This window comes from Ornithorhynchus anatinus, chromosome 12, assembly GCF_004115215.2.
Source record: "Ornithorhynchus anatinus isolate Pmale09 chromosome 12, mOrnAna1.pri.v4, whole genome shotgun sequence".
Lineage (NCBI taxonomy): Eukaryota > Metazoa > Chordata > Mammalia > Monotremata > Ornithorhynchidae > Ornithorhynchus > Ornithorhynchus anatinus.
In genome coordinates, this window is record NC_041739.1 from 28,964,118 (window position 1) to 28,988,759 (window position 24,642).

A 24,642-nucleotide genomic window follows, 5' to 3' on the forward strand; every position below is an offset into this window, starting at 1 on the left:
GCTTTTGGTCTCATTTTGCTCTAGTGCTGTTTGCTCTGGGGAGTGGGGGTGTGTCTCTGCTGCTCAAAGGGATCCGAGCACACCCTGGCTTTCTCTGGGAGCATGCCCACTTTCCCTGTACCTCATTTAACCCTGAGGAAGCCATTACACACAGGTAGCTGATTGGCATGTTGACTGGGGAGGGAGGAGGGCTAAGGGGTGAAAAGAGACCACGCCGGAGGCAAGAGGCAGGGAATGCAGCTTCGTCCAGAGGAGTAAGCATCGAGAACGTGGGCAGTTTCACATCCTCTAAAGCTGCTAGTGCCCACAGCCAGCTCTTCCAAAGTGTTTAAAGAGAAACTTCCAAGTTGTTAGGGCGGTTTAACCTAAAGCCTGGCTGCCCCCAAAGCTTCTTGCTTCAAGCAGACTATTCACACCCAGCCTGGAAACTTCAAAATAGAACTAGTCCCAGAGGTTGGGAGAAGAGATGTTTACCAACTTCGTTGTACTGTCCTCTCCCACGTGCTGAATCGAGTGCTCTGCACACAGGAAGCGCTCAATAAATACCACAGCTGATGATGAGGTGGCAGCAAAACTAGAAAGCACCTGCTCAAGACCATCTCCCTTCAGCCAAGGCACAGCCTCCAGGTGGTTTTTAAGGCTCTGGAGGTGGCACTAGCTTACCACCCCCTTAGACCATGAGATATTCCCAATCTGAGTCCCACTGAAGGACTTGGGCCTGTCTCCTGAAGGTTAGAGGCCATCGGGTTGGAGCAAAGACAATTTTGCCGGCATTGACCTGAAGCTACCTCGTTCTGATTTGTCTCAGGGCAACAGTTAATAGTCCCATGTTGCAGTGGGAACTCTTACACCCTGTGTGGTCCAGGAGTATTTCAGGGTATAGAAAAGACTTGGGAGTCTGATAGTCTTTTGGACCACTGCTTCCCATTTAGTGTGTCAGTGCATTTGCCTTTACTAGACATCTGTCCATATGGGACAGGGACTGTCTCTGACGTGATAAAATCTGTACCTACCCGAGTACTCAGAACAGCGCTTGACACTTAGGAAGCACTTAAATACATTATTATTATTACTGGAATGCCCAGCAGGAAGGCAAGGGCCTACACACTGCCCTCCCGCCCCCCAAGCTGTTGGGGGATGAAGGGCAGGGGGGTTTTGTTTCTGTATGTGTGTGTTGCGGGGACCTGGGTTCTGTGACACTGGGTATGTCACTTGACTTCTCTGTACTTAGGTTACCTCACCTGTAAAATGGGGATGAAGACCCTAAGGGACTGTGTCCAATCTGATCTGCTTGTGTCCACCCCAGCGCTTAATACAGTGCCTGGCCCATAGTAAGCACTTAAATACCATAATTATCATCACCAACCCCAGTGCTTTAATACCTTAAAAAAAACAGACTATCAGAAGCTGCTGTGCTAACCAGGACCAAGGAAGCTGGAGGTTGATGAAAGGGGGTGGTGGAAGCCTAGGGCCTGGGGAGAGGCTAGTGGTCTTTGTAGAGCATACCTGCCCGATTCCAGCTATAGCTGCTCCTTTTCTCCTGTTGTAGATGCATCCAGTTCTGTAGTACCTCTTGCAGACAGCTTCCTGCAAACACTCCCACCCTGTACGCCCCACAGCTGACAGCTTTTGCCTGCGTGCACACCTCACAGTCCGGTATCCAAACAACATTCCAGCCCCAATGCTTAAAAATGCCCCAGGTCACGGGGGAACCACACCTATTCGCTCCCAGCTCACTCGGATGAGCCGCGGCCTCAGAGACCCAAAAGAGGAAGCTGGGCTTATCTGAAGAGTGAAGTCCCGCGGGGGCGTCCGTCGTGGAAACCAAACAGCTTTCTGTTCCCGGAGAGGAAGCCACAGATTCGTTACTGCAGGGTTAAAAACGCATCCGCAGAGCAGCCCAACGTGACTCAAGCCTGGACTAAATCCGCTCGCTAGAGGGCATGCGGGAAAGTCTGTAGGGCAAAAAAGCAGCACGACGGGCAGGTTTAACTTAAGACACTAAAGAAGCGGGTGTGATTTCTACCTTCAGTGGAAGTTAGAGCAGGTCCGGGTCAGCAAGAGTGGCGAACCCTACTTCAGGTAGGGGGCCGTTGGGCTGAGGAGCCGATGTGCCTCGTGGCCCAGTGGCCGACGCATTTGCAAGAAAAAGTCAAGTACCACCAGCGTAACACAAACCACAGTTACCACAATGATCAGGGGAGCCTTAGGGTGGGACTGCAACTGCTTAGCTGGCTAGAGCGCCTGGCTTGTAAACCCCAAAATGCTGGGATTCAAATACCAGTGGAAATTTTTTTTTGAGAAGCAGCATGGTATAGTGGGCTAGAGCACGGGCCTAGGAGGCAGGTGGTCATGGATTCTAATCCCTGCTTCACCACCTGTCTGCAGTGTGACTTTGAGCAAGTCACTTTACTTCTCTGGGCCTCAGTCATCCATCTATAAAATGGGGATTGAGACCATGAGCCCAATGTGTCCATCCCCATTTACTCATATCCACCTTAGCGTTTAGTACAGTGCCCAGCAAAAAGTGTTTAAATACCGTAATTATTATTATTAGAAGTCGAAGAAACAGTCACTCTTCGGTAGTGCCAGTGGATCGGTTTTAACTATCAAAAGATTTGTTTAAATGGTAATTCGGCTATGTAGCCTGGAGCTATGCCCCTGTAATCTAGCGGTATTTATTGAGCGCTTACTATGTGCAGAGCACTGTACTAAGCGCTTGGGAGAGTGCGATCTAACAGTAAACAGACACATTCCTTGGCCACAGCAGAGGATGAGTTTACAGTCATTCCTCCAACCCACCCCCACCATCTGTTCTGGACGCAGCACCCAGCGGGCGTGCTCCGGCTGAGGCGGGGAGGCGGGAAGGAAAGCTCCACTTTGCCATTTCTGTTTCAAGACCGGTCTCCCGCCTAACTTTTCCAGCCCCGACAGTGCCACCCAGCAGGATCGAGCTTATTTTAGAGCTAAAGGATTTGGAAAACAGGGTGCCCCAGAAACATCTTCAACTTTCAGAAGGTCTTTGGGTGCAGACGCACGGTAAAATCTGCTACTCAGAACTGATTTGATAGCGATAAGAGGTACTTACACATCAGACAGTAGAGGCCACACGAAGAGCTGGAGCCGCCCAGGGACGACCGCACAAGGCCCGGATATCACTGGTGCAAAAATCACTCCGGTGTGGAGCCAGAAACCGAGCGGGAACCTCCTTGCGGTCAGAAGCCTTCAGCGTCGCTGCCTCTTTATGCAGCAGTCAGTCCGTGGTCCCAGTCTGACAGAGGGCGGCCTGCTCGACTCTCGAGAAGGCCACAGAAGGCCAGTAAAACGGGTCCTAGGTTATTGCCAAAGGAGTTCAAAGAGGCTTGAATGCGCTGGCTTCCGGTAATCCCCACGTACCCCCCAGTCCCGGCCGGTTTTGCCTTGGCCTGGAGGGTGGGGACCCAGTGTTCACCTTAAGGGAGTTGCTGGTGTGGGAACCACAAGCAGCAGTGTGGCCCGGTGGACAGAACACGGGCCTGGGAGTCAGAAGGGCCTGCATTCTAATCCCTACTCTGCCACTTGTCTGCTGCCTGACCTTGGGCAAGTCACTTCACTTCCCTGTGCCTCAGTCATCTCATCTGTAAAAGGGGGATTAAGACCGTGAGCCCCACGTGGGACATGGACTGTGTCCAACCTGGTTACCTTGTATCTACCCCAGCGCTTAGAACAGTGCCTGGCACATAGTAAGCGCTTAAGTAACAAAAACAAAGAACAACACACCATTTAGCACCCCTGGGCCACAATCTTGGGCTTTTTGCCAGGACCAGAGTAAGGTGGCAGTAGGGAGGCTAAACTCCCTCAAACCGGAGACCCGATCAACACGTGAAATCCATCGCCGTCAAGCCCTGGCGCTTGGAGGACTCCGCTTTCAACAGCTCCTCCTGTGAGCCCGGTTGTGCTGTTTTAGGAGAGCCTCACACCACACCTCCTCTGTCACATGTCTGCAAGCTGTACAAGCTACAACTTCATCCTGCCGCCTCCCCGGACAATCAGAAAACAGAAATGCTCACACGCACAGAAATGCTCAGACTGCCCATACTTTCCTTTTTAGGGTCCAGGAATATCAGATGGAGAACAGTTACGGATGGTTTCATCTACCTTTTTAGCTCACACTTGCCTATGGAACTTTGGTTGGAGTGGAGGATGCTGAGGGGAGGGGGGGTGGAAAAAAAAAAAAAGAGGTCAAGGACACCAAACCCTGTGGTTCCAAGAGGCTTGTTGGGGAGTCCTAAGGCCCCTCAGCAGTGTCGGAGAGAGGGACGGCGGAGAACTAATGATCTCCAGTTGATTATTTCTACACAGGTCAGTTTTGTGGGCTAACCAAGCAAGAATTAAGAAGCTTCAAGCAAAGTAGAAAAGCAGATGTGTGCCCCCACTGAGGAGAATCGACATGCTTTTGTACTGGAGACACAAGATTTAAGAACAGCTTACTTTTAAATGCTATTTATTATTCCTCTTGAATATTTACAACTCGGCAGATCGACACTGTGGGACCCACAACCTTTCCCTCCAGATCAGCCCCTCCTAGCCAGCTCTACCCGGACTCCTCGCTAGTTGAGAGAGGGCGGCCGCAGGCCACCTCCGCCCTCTTTATTACCGTGACCCTGTGCCGACCGGGAGCTCCTCGACTGCTCCAGGCTGGAAGCCGGGGTGAGGGTAAAGGCTACGGCCGAAGCCGCTCGGCGATAGCCCAGCAGACCTACCCGAACAGAGCACACGCGCAAACTCACTGTTGCTTCTCCCCAAATGGTACGCGAGGCCTCTTGGATGAGTTACCTCAAAAACTGGGGAGGGGGTAAAATGGACGAGAAAAAAAAAGGTGGCTTATCAAAAGGGTGGGCGGGGAACATCCAGCACGGAGTGCCTACGCTGGGGGAAGGCAGGACGCTGGGGGAAGGCAGGTGCCCGATGCCGGGGCCACTGGGGCAAGGGGGCAGAGGCGACCGTCGGCACGGACACACCGACCCTGAGCCGCCTGACGATCTGTAAGATAGCGTGGAGGCCGCTGCTCTTCGCTCTCTTCCGAACGTCAGTCGGCCTGTTGCATCAGCACTGTCTGGCCTTTACGACCCCTTCCCGCCCCTCCCCAAACCTTGACTTTATACAGTTACCGCGAAAACCCCCCGATGACGTCACCCAACGTCTCTGAATTGTTCAGAAGCGCTTAGTGATTCCCCAGTGTCAGACGTTTGTCGTTTTCACTGAGATACAAGTTAAACAAAAACACAAACGTTATCCGTGCACATTCCTTTAACGTTCAAGAAAGACCTCAACACAAATGAAGCTGAAGAGTGCCAGCAGGGCCAGTTACTCATACACCCTCCACCTCACCCCCACCCCGAACAGCACACACGCAAAGCGCACCCTCTGCCCGCCGCCCAGCTCACGGCCTACTCCAGCAGGACGAGAACGGAGTCGGGTCCTCCGACACAAACTTTGGGAAGAAAACCGGGGGAGATTTCAAGAAACGCTGAGGGAAAAGAACCCAAACAGAAGCCAGATCCGGGCTGCCGAACCCCTTCCGGGCCGGAGGCTTTAATCAAAAGTCCGCGCCCTCCGCGGAGCGGCCCCTCCCCGGGCCCAGCTCGACCGCGGCGGGACCGCCCGTCGGCTCCGCCTCCCCCAGCCCCGCACCCTCCGGCCACCCTCCCTACTGCGGTTCCCTCGGGCTCCCCCGGTCGGACGTTCGGGCCGGGACCTCGGGAGGGGCCGGGTCCTCCCTGAAGCCGAAGTCGCAGACCAGGGACAGGTGGTCGGAGGGGTAATGGAGGGACGGGAGCCGGTTGGGGCCGATCTGCTCCTCGGTGAGCAGGCCCAGGGCGGACTCCACGCGCAGGGCGCGCTGGGAGTACCAGATGTAGTCGAGAGTGTGCCGGGCCTCGCCCGAGGCCCGCACCTTCCAGGTGGTGTAGGGGGGCTCCGTCTGCCCGTCGGAGCTCAGCAGCTTGTAGGCACTGTTCAGGTTGAGGCTGGAGGTGGCGAAGTGCCGGTAGACCTCCTCCGTGGGCTCCGCGTTGAAGTCCCCGCAGACGATGAGGGGGATCTCGGCCCCCCGCGTGATGGCGCACAGGTTCCGGAGGAGGTCGGAGCCCTGGGCCGAGCGGAGCCGCTCCCAGCCCGTGCGGGCCTTCAGGTGGGTCACGGCCACGCAGAACAGCCGGCCCGTCTCCTGGCAGCGCAGGGTCTGGGCGATGGCCACCTGGTTCGTCTTCAGCGTCAGGGCCATCAGCCGGATGTTGGTGCTCTCCACCAGCTCGAAGCGGTCCCGCAGGAAGAACAGGGCGCAGCCGTCCGGCCCGTTGTTGTGCTCCACGTCCAGGCAGGGGGACCACGGCTTGGGGAAGAAGGTGCCCCGGTAGCCCAGTCGGCTCAGCAGGGGCTGGAAGGTATCAAAGAAGTGGTCCACCTCCTGCAGGCACAGGATGTCCGGCTGGTAGCCCAGGATCTCCTCCAGGATGAGGCACTTCCTCTCTTCCCATTTGAGCGCTTCCGCCGGACACTGCACAAAGTTGTCCTTGCCTTCCCCGAGAGCTGGAAGAGCGGAGCCCAGAGTTAGCGGCTGAGGGGACGGTGCGCCTCACTCTCTCCGCCCCCGAGACGCTGCAGAGGGCAGCGCAGGGGTACCCGGTCCATCCCGTTCCCCGTCCCCACCGCCCGGGTCTCTCCCCAGTCCTCGCTCCCCAGACTTTGGTGGCAATGTAACCGAATGAGATTTTAGCTTCGACGTTGAGCAACCGCCCAGATCCCGGTCAGACCGTTCACCCCATCGGGGCCTCGCGCCGCCCTAAATCGAGCGGAACTGGAAAAGGAAACCTCTCCCTGCCCCGAGGTCCGCGCGGCCGACTTGGCCCACTCCTCACCATCGACGAGTCTGCTGTCGGGCACAGAGATCCTCGCCCGACAAAACCGGGGGGTGCTAAAGACCAGACCTTTGCGGTCTTATAATAAAGGGAGGAGATTGGGCCCCTCTGCTCTACCTTTTCGTGTAATAATAATAATAATAACGTTGGTATTTATTAAGCGCTTACTATGTGCCGAGCACTGTTCTAAGCGCTGGGGTAGATATAGGGGAACCAGGTTGTCCCACGTGGGGCTCACAGTCTTAATCCCTATTTTACAGATGAGGGAACTGAGGCACAGAGAAGTTAAGTGACTTGCCCACAGTCACACAGCCGACAAGTGGCAGAGCTGGGATTCGAACTCATGAGCCCTGACTCCAAAGCCCGTGCTCTTTCCACTGAGCCACGCTGCTTCTCTACACGCTACGTACACGCTGCTGCCGTGTACGTATACGGCAGTCCCGGGGGGGGGGGGGCGGGGTGACCTGCTGAGGGTGGGTAGGGTGGAGACGGGCACTGCCAGCCCACAGGGCAGACTGGGATGGGGCAGTGGAAACGTCAGCAGACTTCACACCAGGTCCCTCCCTGGCTCCGGCTGAGTTCGGGCAGCTGCTGACGACGTGCCCAGGAGATCGGCCTCTCCTATACCGGGCGCTTCCTCCTCGCTAACGTGCCCGGACCTGAGGGCCCGGAGCCCCTGCTCCGAGGGATCCCCTCACCAACGTTCCGTAGAAACCACCCCCCGGCAGGTTCAGGCTCCGCGAGGGCAGGGAGACGTGCTCTGGGGCTCCCCCCTACCATCGGGACCCGGCAGACGAGGCATGGGGCGGGGCCGGCCCCGCTTTCAGTCCATTCGCCAGAGGAATGAGTGCCCGGCCCCGCCCCGGCCCCACGTACCTTGCGCGAGGATGTTCCACTGCATGACCCGGATGGGCCGGTGACTGCTGGTCAGGTCCGTCCTCAGGTCCACGAAGTCCCGCTGGAAGCGAGGGGGCCGGGTCCGCAGCACCGCCCGGCATTCCTCCAGGAGCTCCTGGGGGTCCAGGGAGTCCGGCAGCCCCAGATCCACCGTCAGGTAGCCGGTGCGCTGCGGGCTGGAACCGGGATCGGGGTCGGGGCCCACCGTCTTGGACAGAGTGTCGTACAGCCTGCTCGTGCCGGTGCCCATGGAACAGGCTGCGGGACACAAAGCCCAATTACACATGCCTCCTGCTGACTCCCCGCTGCCCTCCCTCGCTTCCCCTCTATAGGCGGAGAGCGATACGGGCAGTCCCCCACTCCAGAGCTAACTGTCGCCCCTGCCCGTCCCACAAGTGCCGTTTGCTCTTGCGTTTTTGGTGGGTTCGGTGGCCGGCGGCCCCCAGTGCGGCAAGTGATTATGGTGCTTGACTCCAAGGCACTTCCAGGGGCAACAGCCAGCCCCAGAGCTCCCCGGGCCAAATCCCAGGTTTCCTCCCCAAATGCCAGCCTGTGCCAGACCCAGGCTATGCCCTCTGCAGGGTGGAGAAGCACCAGTTTTGAGCCTATGGGGCAGGACGACGGAAAGGAGGGGTGAACTACCAACCAGGAACAGTGTTTACTTTGGGCACCCAGCTGCAGAGCACCTTACTAAATGCTTGGAAGACTACAAGAGAGGGACAAGACATCCCTATCCATAAGGATCTTACAATTTAACCCATCATATTTGAGCCAACATGGCCTACTGGGTAGAACACAGGCCTGGGAATCAGAAGGACCTAAGTTCCAGTCCTGACTCCACCACTTGTCTGCTGTGTAACCTTGGGCATGTCACAACTTCTCTGTGCCTCAGTTTCCTCACCTGTAAATACCTCTTTTCCCTCCCCTTTAGACTCTGGGCCCTTCTGTGTGGAACAAAAGATGGCCGCACCTGGCAGCGCTTGACCTGGCACTCGGCAGATAAGTGCTTAGCAAATTCCACCGTTACTTTTAATGAACACTCCCTGTACCTTTCTCTGCTCCCCAAACCTACGCCACCTTTCCCCCTCCTCGCTTTGCCTCCTTCCCACACTGAGCTCAGCTGGGCTCCTTCAGCTCCATGGCTCCTGAGGCTTCTTTCCCACCAGATTTGAGCCAAGCAGGGATCGAGCACCCTCCATCCCAGGAAAAGGCAGGGCCGGGGTGGGGGAGGGAGAGGGGAAGGGGATCGCCCTGCAACGCAGAGAGGGGCTCGTTCAGACTGAGCCTCTAGTGGAACAAGGACTGTCTCGTCTGATTACCATGTAACTCCTCCAGCACTTAGTGCTTGGCATATATTAAGCACATCATCATCATCATCATCATCATTATTGGAGTTGCTGGCTTATCACTGGCTCCTTACCACTGGCTTTAAAGCTCTCAATCACCTTGCCCCCTCCTACCAGGCCTCTCTCATTTGCTACCAATAACTGTGGTATTTGTTAAGTGCTTACTACGGGCCAGGCACTGTACTAAGCACTAGGGTGGATACAAGCAAATTGGGTTGGACACACTTCCTAACCCTGTCCCATTCATGGGCGCACACTCCTCTCCTCTAATGCCAACCTATTCACTGTATCTCAATCTCATCTACCTCTCCGCCGACCTCTCGGACACGTCCTGCCTCTGGCCTGGAACGCCCTCCCCTTTCACATCCGACTACTCTCCCCACCTTCCAAATCTTATTAACATCACATCTCCTCCAAGAGGCCTTCCTCAACTAAGCCTTCAGTTCCTCTTCTTCCTCTTCTGCATCACCCTCACACTTGAATTTGCAAATCCAAATCTCGTACTATAATTTCCCCTCTCCTTTTCCACCAGCTTCCTGGTCAGAGACTCCACTCCACCTTTAACATCCGGCATTAAAGAGCTCAAAATGGGAAGAGCTACAAGAAGTTGGGCCTCGTCTTATATTCATGTAAAACACCCAAGCCCAACCTCCAAGGACAACCACCTTATAACTTTAACAGGAAGGTGAGACAAGTGAATATCTGGTCCACTGCCAGGGAGAGGCCTTTCCAGGACAGGAAGAAAGCCATCCAACCCCAAATTTCACACACCAATTCACACCATTTAATGCTCCTTCTGGCTCAGAGTCAACAGCCGCTCACCTAGCGCCCATGTTTTCCCCTTAAAGATATGCCATCGGGTAAGATGGCCTAAGGTCAACCACTCTTAGCACTGATGAAGTTTGAGAAAGGAATCAGAAACTTGCCTGGAAAACAAAAACAGTTCCGCAAGTGAGTAGGGCCGTCTGTGTGCTGTGTTCTAACCCCCGACGGGCTCGGCTGAAGGGCACGGCACCAAGCCGACCCAGGCGGGAAGGGTCGTGGTCCTTGCTGGCTAAAAGGGAGCCGTTACATCTCCCCAGCCCTGGCCTGCCCACTCACTTCCTCCCCGCTCAGATGAAGAAATCACAGAGCTGTAATTCATTCTCCACGAGTCATCCCAGCAGATCAACACAGAAGGGAACAAAGCCCAAGGTCAGACTTCCACAAGTTTATATCCCTTCGTCAAGGATATAAAAACCTACTACGTTGGGATGTCATTGTTTTCAGGCTCTGGAAGCCAAACTGTTCTAAAACCACAACAGACCGCAAAAAGGAGAGCAAAGTTCATTTCCCAACATTCAGTAAACTCCCTCTCTCTCTCTCTCTGTGTCTTGGTTAGCTAGCCACTGACCTTTCTTACTTACACTGACCCTTGATACTTGGCAAAACTTTTCACTAAATCTGAGACTTGGCAACCAGTTTTCACCCTTGAAAAGCAATGCCTAAAATATTAACCCAACAGCTGGCTATACAATTTGATAAATGAAAAAAAATCCAAGTTTAGGACTTGCTTACACTGAAGACACTACAAGGGCTTAGAAATACATTTCTGAAAAAGCAGGGGTTTTCTCTAGGCCATAAACTTGTTGTGGGCAGGGAGCATGCCTACCAACTCTGTTATACTGTACTCTCTCCAAAGCGCTCAGTACTGTGCTCCGCACACAGCAAGTGCTCAATAATATGATTGGTTGATTGATTCCTGCTTTCCTGACCTCACTATGTGTATTCGCAAAAGTAAATACACACAAGGACAGGTGGGCTTGGCTGTCTAGATTTTGTCTCTCACTGCCTCTGCCTTTCGCTCTCCTCTCCCTGATTCTTCCTCCAATCCCATCCCTCACCCCTGCTTGAACCCACTGGCTTCTACTGGGAAGAGCACGGGCCTGGGAGGCAGAGGACCTGGGTTCTAATCTCAGCTCCACCACTTGTCTGTTGTGTGACTTTGGGCAAGTCACTCCACTTCTCTGGACCTCAGTTTCCTCATTGGTAAAATGGATTTTCAATTCCCGTTTTCCTTCCTACTTGGACACGACCCCTATCCCACACGGGGCTCACAGTATAACTCGATTACTACCCCAGCGGTCAGGACAGTGCTCGGCACACGGCAAAGTGCTTAACGAATTCTATTACTATTATCATTGATAATAATGATTCTTCCAGACCTGGGTCAGTTATTACCATTTCAACTTAAATCCTTGAACAGAACAAAATCTTTCATGCCTAAGCCTCAGGCAAGAAGGGGGGGAAAACCCCACTTTTTAAAGGTTGAGGCGAGATTATTCAAATAGGCCATGCTGCTTCTTAAACAGCAGAGAAATATGTTTTCGGTGTAAACTTTGTGGTTGTCCACAAGGACTTATCTGGAAAATATTGTGGGTGAACGCTGTGGGTGAGTTTCCTGGATACCTTTGAAGCAGCGTAGCCTAGTGGATAGAGCACGGGGCTGGGAGTTAGAAGTTCCTAGGTTCTACTCTCAGCTCTGCCACTTGTCTGCTGTGAGGCTTGGGCAAGTCGCTTCGCTTCTCTGTGCCTCAGTAACATCATCTGTAAAAAGGGCATTAAGATTGTGAGCCCCAGATGGGACAGGGACTGTGTCCAACCTGATTATCTTGAATCTATCCCAGCACTTAGTACGATGCCTGGCATATAGTAAGCACTTAACCATGAAAGAAGCGGCATGGCACAGTTGATACAGCTCAGGCCCGGGAGTCAGAAGGCGATAGGTTCTAATCCCAGCTCCTCCACTTGTCTGCAGTGTGACCATGGGTAAGTCACTTCACTTCTCTGGGCCTCAGTTCCCTCATCTGTAAAATGGGCATTGACACTGTGAGCCCCACGTGGGACAGGGATTGTGTCCAACCCAATTTGCCTGTATCTACCCCAGCACTCAGTACAGTGCCTGGCACATAGCGCTTAATAAATACCACAACAAGCATTTCATTGAGAATTTATTGTCTCCAGCCCTGAGAGGAGCTGTAAGGAAGCTCTTGGGTAAACCACGGCGCAACTTGGTTCCGAACCAGAAACACAATTTTGCCAGGTGCCGCCTGAAGTCGTCCACCTTAACACAACAGTCGAGTGCCCCTTCACACTACTTCCTTTTCACTCTTTCCCAAGTCAAATCTAAAACGTCTGCCCCACACGTCATTTGGACGTGACATAAACACATTAACCACACTACAGCTAAATGGGAACTTAAATTGCCTTCTATCTTCAAGCTGCTCACCTTCTTTCATTTGCCTGTCGTGTGACTTGGGGCAAGTCACTTAACTTCTCTGAACCTGTTTCCTCATCTGTAAAATGGGGATTCAATACCTGTTGTCCCTCCTGCTTAGACTGTGAACCCCGTGGGGGACCATTAAAAAGAGAAGAGAGGGATGGAGAGGCTGGCCCAGAGAGGGATGAGGAGGTGTTATATTGCCCCTGCCTTTGCCTGCCACTTCAAGAAAGAAGACGTGTTGGTCCACTTTTGTAGAGTGAAAGGGAAGCGGGGAGAAAGGAGGGGGCCGCCTCCTCCTCTCCCTCAGGGACTCACATCTCCTTCAGAGTTGGAGCAAAATACCACATAGGTGGCAAGACCTTGCACCACGAAGACTGACAGGGAAAGTCACCTCCAGACAGGAGGAGCAGAGGTGGCGCACAGCAGCTGATCACTGCCCCCAGCTCCTCACAGTCACCTTGCCATGACCCAGAGAAGCAGCATGGCCTAGTGGATAGAGCACAGGTCTGGGAGGCAGATGGATCTGGGTTCTAATTACGGCTCTGCCACGTGTCTTCTGGGTGACGCTGGGCAAGTCACTTCGCTTCTCTGGGCCTGTTACCTTATCTGTAAAATGGGGATTAAGACTGCGAGCCTAGTGGAAAGAGCAAGGGTCTGGGAGTTAGAGGATGTGGGTTCTAATCCTGGGTCCACTGCTTATCTGCTGTGTGACCTTGGGCAAGTCACTTCGCTGTGTCTCAGTTATCTCATTTGTACAATGGGGATTAAGGCTGTGAGCCCCAGGTGGGACAGGGACTGTGTCCAACCTGATTACCCTGTATCAACCCCAATGCTTAGAACAGTGCTTGGCACATAGTAAGTGCTTAAATACCACAATTATTATTATCATTACTGTTATTATATGGGACAGGGTCTGTGTCCGACCTGATTAGCTTTTAGCTACCTCAGTGCTTGGCACATAGTAAGCATTTAACAAATACCATTTAAAAAAAAAATCCCTGAGGCAAGAACCACTTGGAGGGAATTATGCCAAGGACAGTGAACCTTGTGGCATAAATTCACCCTTCTCTCAAGCAATTCTCCCACGAAAGGACAGCAGTAAAGTGTGAAATTCTAAGTGATGAAATACATATATCCAAGTTCTCTGGGTCAGAAGGGACCCACAGCTTTTCAAATTACCCCCAGTGTTTCATACACTACTTAAAAAATGTTAGTGATAATAATGATGATGACCTGCTGATTTGGGAACATGTAAAAAGGTCACCAAATCAGGAAGAAGAGGGGAAGGAGGTGGCAGGAGAGAGAAGGTGGGGGACTAGCCCAACTAGGCACCCCGCTTCTTTGGACGAAAACGCCTCCAGTTGGGTCTGGCAGAAAGACACCGGGTTGTGCCCGTCTTACCCTGGTGATTGACTGTTCCCCACGGCCGCCCTGGATTTCCCTGGGGACAGTGCACCTGGACGGCCTGCGAGCAAGAACGAGCTGCTGACTCGTGGGGTGCCCGGGGCTGAGGTCAAGCGGGCCTGGGACGGGCGGGGCAGTAACACCCCGTGGGTCCCACAGGCCGTCTCGGTTCGGCCTGGCCCCCAAATGCCCCCTCTGCTTCTCAAGGCCGCCAGTGCCCGCTGGTATCGACGGGCGGCGTGTTGAATCCGCACACTCATCTGGTCTAAATTCTTTAAATAAAAAAGAAGAGGATCCTAGAACTGACTTTGGGGTCCCAGGAAATCAAACCCAATGAAGGCAGTGTGGCATAACTTATCTCTAATTGCAGCAGTAGGAAAAAAGACCTCTGACCTCGGGTTGTATAAATCAATGAGTCATATTGAGTGCTTACTATGTGCAGAGCACTGTATTGAGCGCTTGGGAGAATACAGTATAACAATATAACAGACACACTCCTTGCCCCTGAGCTTATAGCATAGAGGGACAGACCAATTCCTGCAATCAAGTGTTTAAAACCTATTCCAACCGTGTAGCCCCTTGATTTTTTCTCCCAAGTTTCTTTAACCTGAATATCCTAAACACGCACCACACTCCTTCCTCAATGGCTACTAAAAGATATTTCATTAAGCATCTAAGTGCTAAGAGAGCTGGTTACCACAGCCCAGGTGCTGTTTACTGTTCCTAGCTGGGTCCATTACACACCTTGTTTAGCGAGATCCATTCAACTCTGGCCACTGCCCCCAGGCTTGGGTTCCATCGAGCGCTTAGAACAGTGCTTGGGACATAGTAAGTGCTTAACAAATACCATTATTATTATTATTATTATTATTATTATTATTATCCATCTAGGAGGGGCTCCTGGAGGGCTGTCGCGGCCACTTTCCCGGGAGCATCAGGCAGAGCATGCAGGCCACTGTCTCTGGGCCTTGGTCTCCCACCCTCCCCCTGAGCCCGGGCTCTCACGCTACTTCTCTGGGCCCTAGTCTCCTATCCCTCCGGCCCCAGGCTCGCCTTCGAAGGAGGTGCCGGTAATCGCAGAGCTATTTTGGCCGCTGGAACGCCCTGGGTTGCATTTTGCCAGGCAGATACGGATGAACGTTTACAGTCTCCTTGACATTTTCCCTCCTCTGCTTCTTCCCGAGTGACGCCCTAGCCTTTCCTCCTCACCGCCGACCAGCTTTCGACACAAAGCTGCCTCTTCTACTCCCCCGGGTGCCATCTCCACGGCCCCGAGGCCAGCCGCCAGCCTCCCCGGATGGCCGACGCCCGCCAATCACCGTGCCCGCATCCTCGCCGTTTTCCCAACCGCCCCCCCCACACAGCCAACCGCCCCCTGCCCAACACGTGGCGGCCCATCACGAGCTCACGCCCGCGCAGACCGGCACCTCGCAGGGGGCCCGCCGGCGGCCCTGGGCCCGTCTGCTCTTCCTATACCAAGTTCCTGTCAAAAGTTCGGGCCGAGCAGCTGCAGAGTTCATCTAATTTAGAGACGGCCTGGCCTGACACATCCAGAATAGGAAGCCGCCCGCAGGCCTTTTCTTTTTCCTGCGTCACCTTGGGCTCCGGCCACGAGGGAAAGCGTGGCCCCGGGGCCTCTGCCCTTTCGGAGCCACACACTCCACGGAGGTGGGGATTTGTCACGAATACACACCTGAGAGACCGGCACGCCGGGCCGGAACACGACGCCAAGTGAACCCCCAGAGGGGAGGCGGGCAGAAATAGAAAGTGGCCGGGCCTGTCACATGAGCCGTCCGCTGGCACAGCAAATCAAGTGCTTCCACCTTGTGTCTACTTTGCAGAACCACAGCACAAGGCATTCGTTCATTCAATCCTATTTATCCAAGGGTTACCGTGTGCGGAGCACTGTACTGAGCGCCTGGGAGAGCGCAACATAACAATAAGCAGACACGTTCCCCGCCCAGGACGAGCTTACAGTCCGAAGCGCCCAAGAGCTGAGGTGGGCTCCGCAGGGGGCAGAATAGCCCTTCCCGGCCAAGCTTGGACCGGACCCACCGCCAACCCTTCCGGTGCGGAGTCTCGGGGAAGGGAAGCAAGCATCCGGACCGAAGAACCACGGGCGGATTTTGGATCAATGCCAGACGATAAACAGTTCTTCTCAACTTAGCCCTAGGTGGCAAGGAGATAGAACTAAAATAGGTTAATACAGTCACCGCCTGGATTACTGCATCAGACTTCCTGCTGATCTCCCAGCCTCCCGCCTCTCCCCACTCCAGTCCATACTTCACTCTGCTGTCTGGATCATTTTTCTACAAAAACGTTCAGGACATGTCTCCCCCACTCGCTGGTCAAAATACTCCAGTGTTTGCCCATCCACCTCCGCATCAAACAAAAACTCCTCACCACCGGCTTTAAAGCACTCCATCACCTTGCCCCTTCCTACCTCTCCTCGCTACTCTCCTCCTACAATCCAGTTCACACATTTTGCTCCTCGAATGCTAACCTTCTCTCGATCTCTGCCGTCGACCCCTCGCCCACATCCTGCCTCTGGCCCGGAATGCCCTCTCCCCTCAAATCCGACAGACGGTGACTCTCCCCACCTTCAAAGCTTTCTTGAAGGCACATCTCCTCCAGGAGGTCTTCCCTCAGCCCCCCATTTCCTTTTCTCCCCACCGCCTTCGTGTCACCCTGACTTGCTCCCTTTGTTCTTCCTTCCTCTCGGCCCCACAGCACTTATGTACACACCTGTAATTTACTTATATTAATGTCTGTCTCCCCCACTCTAGACTCTAAGGTCGTTGTGGGTAATGGAATGTGTCAGTTTACTGTTGTATTGTACTCTCCCAGGTGCTCAGTACAGTGTGCAGAGCACTGTACTGAGTGCTTGGTAGAGTACAATACGATACTCTCGCAAGCACTCAGTACAGTGCACACATTAAGTGCCCAATAACTACGATTGAATGAAAAGGCATGAAGAATTCCATTTAGGAGCGTTAAGAAATCGTTTCACAATGAACACTTAACCCCATCTGGCCCAGTGCAGTTTTCTAGTTAAAAACCTAAGTCCAGATCCAATTGGTGAGAACACATTGAGGAACAGGGAGGAAGAGGAAAAAAAACCCACCAAACCACGTAAAACCTAAACACTTCGAAGACAGCAAGCAAATTAAAATCTAGTTTGACCTTAAGATAGGAGCATTGGATTTTCAAGAGAGAGAGAGAGACATCACAGACCTTCACCAAGGCCGGTTCATGTGGGGAAGTGGCCTGCCTTTGTGTGCCAGGTCAGGCTCCTGTTTGGAAACAAACCTGGTCCGTTGCTAGCTAACACACTCTTCTGGAAGGGCTCGTGCCCAGGTCAGCTGACCACCGGGAGCCCATTCTAAAGCCGGAGCTGGGTCAGCGTCCCCTACCCCTGTCCCAGCCCATCAGTTCTCGGGATGCTTTAGTTGGGGGAGTGAAGAGGGAGGGTCAGCTTTTCCCCACCATTTTCTGAGGCCTGAGCCTGGAGAAGCATTTGGGGAGACCCAATCCTCCAAAGGCTGGCCACCCTTAACAGACCACAGAGTACCACCGGGAGAAGCAGCGTGGCCAAGTGGATAGAGCACAGGCCTGGGAGTCGGAAGGACCTGGTTCTAATCCCGGCTCTGCCACTCTGCTGTATGACCTTGGACGAGTCGCTTCACTTCTCTGGGCCTCAGTTACCTCATCTGAAAAATGGGGATTAAGACTGTGACCCCTAAGTGGCACATGGACTGTGTCCAGCCTGATTTGCCCACTCTAGCGCTTAATACAGTGCCTGGCACATAGTGAACACTTAATTACTACTACTATCATTATTGTTACTATTATTACTATTACTGTGACTTCCCTGATTTGGGCATTTTGAGAAGCAGTGTGACCTAGTGGAAAGTGCACAGACCTTAGAGTCACAGGAACTGAGTTTTAATTTCAGCTCTACCACTTCCCTGCAAGTCACTAAACTTCTCTGGACCTCAGTCTCCTCAACTGTAAAATGGGGATTCAATATCTGTTCTCCCTTCTGCTTAGGCTGTGAGTCCCAATGTGCGACAGGGACTGTTTTCAACCTGATCATCTTAGGACTCCCCCAGAGCTCGACTCCATGTTAGCGCTTAGCAAATACCCCAGAGAAGAAAGGAACAGCAGCACGGCCTAGAAGGTAGAGCATAGGCCTGGGAGTCAAAAGGACCTGGGCTCTAATCCTGACTCTGCCACATGCCCGCTTTGTGACCATAGGTGAGTCACTTCACTTCTCTGTGCCTCAGTTCCCTCATCTGTAAAATGGGGATAAAGAGTGTGAGCTCCATGTAGGACAGGGACTGTGTCCTACCTGATTAACTTGTATTTACCCCAGAGCTTAAAACAGTGCTTGGCACACCGTGTTTAAGAAGTACCATAATTATCATCACCATCAATGGTATTTACTGAGCGCTTACAGTGTGCAGAGCACCATACTGAGCGCTTGGCACAATACAGTGTAATAGAGTTAAAGAAGCAGCACGGCCTAGTGGATAGGGCACGGACCCAGGAGTCAGAAAGACCTGGATTCTAGCTCCCGCTCTGCCATGTGTCTGCTGTGAGACTTTGGGCAAGCCGCTTCACTTCTCTGTGCCTCAGTTCCCTCATCTGTAAAATGGGGATTAAGGCTGTGAGCCAGACGTAGGACAGTGTCCGGCAGGCAGTAAGTGCTTAAATCCCATTCACAAAAACAGTAACTGCAGTTAGCAGACATCCCCTGCCACTCTTCCTCGGGAGCGGCCCAGCAGGGGAGGGTCCATGTTGGTTCCTGGGTGGGGCCCGTCTGGGGGTGAGCCAAAGCTGGAGACAGAGTTTGGGGCGGGGGCGCAGCGGTTACCACAACACCCTGCCACCTATGGAGAAACGAGAACCTCCTCTTGGGAACCTGAAGGATGCATTAAAAACTTCTGGCTGCAGGGGCCTGAGCAGAAAGGGCTTCACCCCCTGGGACCTGCTGGGGGCTGCCCCATGGGGGTCAGGACTCGGCACTAAACGGGAGAACTGAATGCCTGATGCTGACTCTCACGGTTGTGATAGAAGACAACAGAGAAGGCTTCTAGTCACTCTGGTGCCTTTTGCTTTCATTCCCTCCTCCTTTAAAGTCGCCCCCCCGACCCCCCACACACACGCTCCTCATTGCTAAACTCTTGGCTCTGAACTAGAAGCAACGAACTTCATTTGCTTGAGCATAAACACTGCCGTCGCCCCTGCAGAAGAAACACAGCTGCCAACACCCACGCTGCTTTTTCTAACAGTGTGGTTCCCCAGAATTTGCCTTGGGCCTTACAAAGCCCTACCTCCTCCTCCCCACCCTTCCTGAGCTAAATCATCAATCACCCCCAGCAGTTTTCCCTGAACACCTACACTGCCCTTTGTTTGGGAGACACCACTAGGAGCCCTTCTGTCCCCCACAAGAAGCAGCCCAGCTTCAGGGGAGAACGGGCTCGCTGCTGCTCCGCCCAAACGGTCCCTTTTGTCACTTCAACAGTAGCAGTGTGAAAGCGGATCTGGCACACAAGGTCCAAGCTCCAAGGCACGTGGCCTCCGGCTCCGCGTCAGGCGAGGAAGGAACCCAGGCAGGGACCCTGGGCTGGGCGAGGGGACGGAGCTACCCCTGTTCAACTGGCCAAGGGAAGCAGCGTGACCTAGTGGGAACAGCCTGGGTGTCAGAAGGACCTAGATTCTAATCCCAGCTCTGCCACTTGTCTGCTGTGTGACCTTGGGCAAGTCACTTCACTTCTGTGCCTCAGTTTCCTCTTGTGTAAAATGGGGATTAAGACTGTGAGCCCCAAGTGGGACATGGACAGTATCCAATTTGATTATCTTGTAACTACCCAAGTGCTTACTACAGTGCCTGGCAGAATGTAAGCACTTAACAACCGCCATAAAAATAATAATAATAATAATTAGGTTATTTGTTAAGCGCTTACTATGTGCCATGCACTGTACTAAGCGCTGGGTAGATACAAGGTGATCAAGTTGTCCCACGTGGGGCTCACAGTCTTAACCCCCATTTTTACAGAAAGGGGGTAACTGAGGCATAGAGAAGTTAGGGGTTGTACATCTCTCCCAAAAGCTTAGTCCAGCACTCTGCACACAACAAGCGCTCCTTAAATAATAGTATTCATTCATTCTTTCAATCGCATTTATTGAGGGCTTAGTCTCTGCAGAGCACTGTACTAGGCACTTGGAATTCAGCAATAAAGAGAGACAATCCCTGTCCACAACGGGCTTATAGTCTAGAAGGGGGGAGACAGACATCAAAACAAGTAAACAGGCATCAATAGCATCAATATAAATAGAAGCATATATACAAATCAAAACAAATAGGCATTAATGAAATAAACAGAATTATAGATATGTACATATATACACAAGTGCTATGGGGTTGGGGGGGGGGGTATAGCAAAGGGAGCAAGTCGGGGCAATGGGGAGGGGGAGCTGAGGAAAAGGGGGGATTAGTCTGGGAAGGCCTCTTGGAGGAGGTGAGCCTGCAGGAGGGCTTTGAAGGGGGGGGAAGGGTGATTGGCGGATTTGAGGAGGGAAGGCGTTCAAAGCCAGAGGTAGCACATGGGCCAGGGGTCGACGGCGGGACACATGAGAACGAGGCACAGATAAAAGGTTAGCACCAGACAGGCGGAGTGTGCGGGCTGCAATATAGGAGGAGAGAAGGGAGGTGAGGTAGGAGGGCGCAAGAAGATGGAGAGCTTTGAAGTCAATAGCGTGGAGTTTTTGCTTGATACAGAAGTTGATAGGCAACCGCTGGAGATTTTTGAGGAGGGGGGGGTGACATGCCCAGAACGTTTCTGTAGAAAGACCATCCAGGCAGCAGAGTGAAGTACAGACTGAAGTGGGGAGAGACAGGAGGTTGGGAGGTCAGAAAGGAGGCTGATTCAGTAATCCAATCAGGTTAGGATGAGTGATTGTACTAACATGGTAGCGGTTTGGATGGAGAGGAAAGGGCGGATTTTGACGACGTTGTGAAGGTGAGGCCGGCAGGCTTTGGTGACGGATTGACTAGGTGGGGTCACTGAGAGAGCGGAGTCAAGAATGACACCAAGGTTGCGGGCTTGTAAGACGGGAAGGATGGTAGTGCCGTCCGCAGTGACGGGAAAGTCAGGGAGAGGACAGGGGTTGGGAAGGAAGATAAGGAGTTGTCTTGGACATGTTGAGTTTTAGGTGATAGGAGGACATCCAAGTAGAGATGTCCTGAAGGCAGGAGGAGGTGTAATAGGCACTGAACTAAGTGCTAGGGTGGCAGCGTGGCTTAGTGGAAAGAACATGGGCTGGGGAGTCGGAGGTCATGGGTTCTAATCCTGCCTCCACCATTTGTCTGCTCTGACCTTGGGCAAGTCATTTAACTTCTCTGTGCCTTAGTTACCTCATCTCGAAAATGGGGATAGAGACTGTGAGCCCCCCATGGGACCACCTGATTACCTTGTATCTACCCCAGCGTTTACAGCAGTGCTTGGCACAGAATAAGCGCTTAACAAATACCATCATCATCATTATTATTACGAGATTGGTTGGGTACAGTCCCTATCCCACATGGGACTCACGGTCTTAATCCCCGTTTTACAAATGAGAAAACTGAGGCACAGAAGTTTTTGTCCAAGGACACACGGCAAACTGGTTGGAAGTATTCATTTTGTATTTAAGGCCCTTTGAACCAGCACCTGGCCCAGCCAACCCAGGCTCCCTGGGAAGAATCCGGCACACCCACAAGCTCCACTTCCTCCCTCAGGGACACAAGAGATGGAAGTCCCTGCCTTTCCCAGTATTTCTCCCTCACACGGTAGCGGCCCAGGTGCCGTAAGGGGAGGTTGCTTGCTAAACAAAGCCTCCAGCTTCTTTCAAAAAGCACTGCTTGTGCTTCCATTTGTACAAAAAAACATTTGGCAAGAGCAGTCTGTTCAGTAAGTCCCTCTCTCGGTAATTAGCGGGCAAGAAGAGCACAGATAACCAATCCACAGATAAGGCCGAAACCCAGCTGTAGCGGCCGGATTTAGCTACTTCTGCTACCAAATCCAACCCAGCAGGCAGCAAGACTGATAACTTTGCACCCAAGGGTCCTTTGCTTTCCTCCCTGTAGACGGAGGCGTTTATGAGTAGTGCAATTCCCAAAACTGAAAAGAAAAGAAGCCAGGCAGGCAGAGGGAGAGAAGCCCAAAAAAAATCCACCAGGGTGCAACTAGCCATCAAATAAATGAGTTGTTCCTCTCCTCAACCTCCTCCGATCTGGCTTCCAATCCCTTCACTCCACAGAAGCCACTCTCTCAAAGGTCACAAATGATCTCCTTCCTGTCAAATCCAACGGCCTCCATCCTAGTTTTCCTTGATCTTTCAGCTGCCTTCGACACGGTCCACCACCCCATTCTGGAAACATTATCCAATCTTGGCTTCGCTGACACTGTCCTCTCCTGGTCCTTTTACCTCTGGCCCATCCTTCTCAGTCTCTGTCACGGGCTCCTCCTCTGCCTCCCACCCCCTAACTGTGGGTGTCCCTCAAGGTTGAGTTCTGGGGCCCCTTCTATTCTCCATCTATACCCACTTTCTTGGAGAACTCATTCGCTCACATGGCTTCAACTACCATCTCTATGAGGATGATTCCCAAATCTACATTTCCAGCCCTAATCCCCCTCCTCTCTGCAGTCTATTTCCTCCTGCCTTCAAAACATCTCTGCTTGGATGTCCTGCCGACACCCCAAACTTAATATGTCAAATAGAACTTATCTCCCTCCCAAACCCTGTCCTCCCTTGACTTTCCCATCATTGTAGATGGCACAACCACTCTCCTGTCTCACAAAGCCTTTATCTTGGAAATATCATTGACTCCTCTCCCTTATTCAACCCAAATATTCACTCTTTCACTAAATCCTGTCAGTTCTACCTTCACAACATCGCTAAAATCTGCCCTTTCTTCTCTATCCAAAAATGCTACTTTTCCTATTCCGCTTTCATGACTGCATCAGCCTCCCTGCTGACCTTCCTTGCCTCCGGTCTCCCCACTCCAGCCCATACTTAACGCTGCTTCCCAGATCCTTTTTTTTTTTTTTTTTTTACCAAAACTGTTCATTCCATGTTTCCCCACTCCTCAAGTACTTCTAGGGTTGCCCAACCACCTCTTCAAACAGAAACTTCACCTTGTTCCCTCCCACCTCTCGCTGCTCTCCTACTACAATCCTGCCCACCTATTATGTTCCTCTAATGCCAACCTACTCACTTCACCTCGATCTCCTCTATCTCACCACCGAGCCCTCAATCACATCTCGCCTCTGGCCTGAAATGCCCTCCCTTTTCATATCCGATAGGCAATTACTCTCCCCACCTTCAAAGCCTTATTGCAGGCACATCTCCTCCAAGAGGCCTTCCCTGACTAAGCCCTAGTTTCCACTTCTGCCATTCCTTTCTGTGTCACCCTGATTTGCACCCTTTATAGTCCTTCCTAAGCCCAACAGCACATATCTGTAATTTACTTATATTAATGTCCGTCTCCCCTTCTAGACTGTAAGCTCACTGTGGGCAGGGATTGTGTCTACCAACTCTTATATTGTACTCACCTAAACATTTAGTACAGTGCTCTGCACACAGTAAGCACTCAATATGATTGATTGGTTTGGCCCATTTCTACTTCAAATGAAGGATCCCATTCTTAAGAATGAGAAAAAAGTGACTTTTAGCTCCTGAACAGCATTGCATGCCAAGACGTGACAAGACTCCCCAGACGAGAACCAGGAACAAGTGCTCATTGGGAAGAGTAGACTTCCTGCAAGCCAGCCCAAGATGGATCATTTTCCGGAGAAAGGCATCTCGGGGTCAGAAGGCTTACTTTCTCAAGAGCTTGAATTCATTCCTTTGTTGTCTGTGGGGTGTAATTACACAGCCCTCCCACTGCAAAGCCACTTCACCAATATTCCGTAATCAGCGCAGGGGTGGGAACAGAAGGGAGTGAGGGAAGGAAGGGAGGGCGAGGAGAGAAGCGGGAGACAAATCGGCAGCCTTCGCAGAAAACAGACTGTTAGAGGATGCTCTCATTTGGCTCCTTTAAAATATCCAGCTCATCTACCTCAAAATATCCCTGGGGGTGGGCACCCTAACACAATCCAAGGGTCTCTCAGGAATCTTTTAAACGGTTAAACGTACAGTGCTTAATTGGGTTTTTTGTTACATGATTACTCTATGCTAAGCCCTGGGATAAGTGCTGAGGCTGATGCAAGACAATCAGATCAGGTACAACCCCTATGCCACAACCTAAGAAATGGGAGAGCAGGCATCTTATCTCCATTTTACAGATGAGGCAACTGAGGCCCAGAAAGGTTATGTGACTTGCTCAAGTCATAAAGAAGACCAGTGGCAGAGCCAGGCTCGGAATCTACTTCTCCTGACTCCCAGTCCTTCTGTTCTTTCTACTAGGAGCGTATTAACACCAATAATAATAATAAACACATAAAATGACGATGATATTTAGCACTTACTATGTGTCAAGCACTGTTCCCAAGCACTGGAGTAGATACAATTAATCTGGTCGGGCACAGTCCCCGTCTCATATGGGGTTCAGTCTAAGTAGGAAGAAAAACAGGTATTAAATCCCCATTCTGCAGAGGAGGAAAGCGAGCCAGAAAGGTTACGTGACTTGATCAAGTCATACAGAAGCCAGGTCCAGAAAGCCAGATCTTTCTGATTCCCAGTCCCTGTGCTTTTTTTGACCATGATACTAATAACAACAACAACAACACTAAAATAATAATAATGGTATTTATGTGCTTACTGTTGTGCCAAGCACTTGTTTCTACGT

At 52.3% G+C, this 24,642-nt stretch overlaps 1 protein-coding gene across 5 annotated transcripts in view; it reads right to left on the reverse strand.

The window, feature by feature from the left end:
* Positions 1 to 4,466: 4,466 nt before the first annotated feature.
* NOCT (nocturnin) overlaps positions 4,467 to 24,642 on the reverse strand; it is a 56,543-nt gene continuing 36,367 nt past the window's right edge. For 3 of the 5 annotated variants that reach the window (XM_039913720.1, XM_039913721.1, XM_039913723.1), the window contains 2 exons: positions 7,776 to 8,054; positions 4,467 to 6,570 (listed from right to left, as the gene is read on the reverse strand). In XM_039913720.1, the coding sequence (XP_039769654.1) occupies positions 5,690 to 6,570; positions 7,776 to 8,054 (1,160 nt within the window). In that variant the 3' untranslated portion in view covers positions 4,467 to 5,689. Of the gene's footprint in view, positions 6,571 to 7,775; positions 8,055 to 15,501; positions 15,696 to 24,322; positions 24,356 to 24,642 lie in introns of those variants that run through there. The other 2 variants (XM_039913722.1, XM_039913719.1) reach the window with 2 other exon arrangements.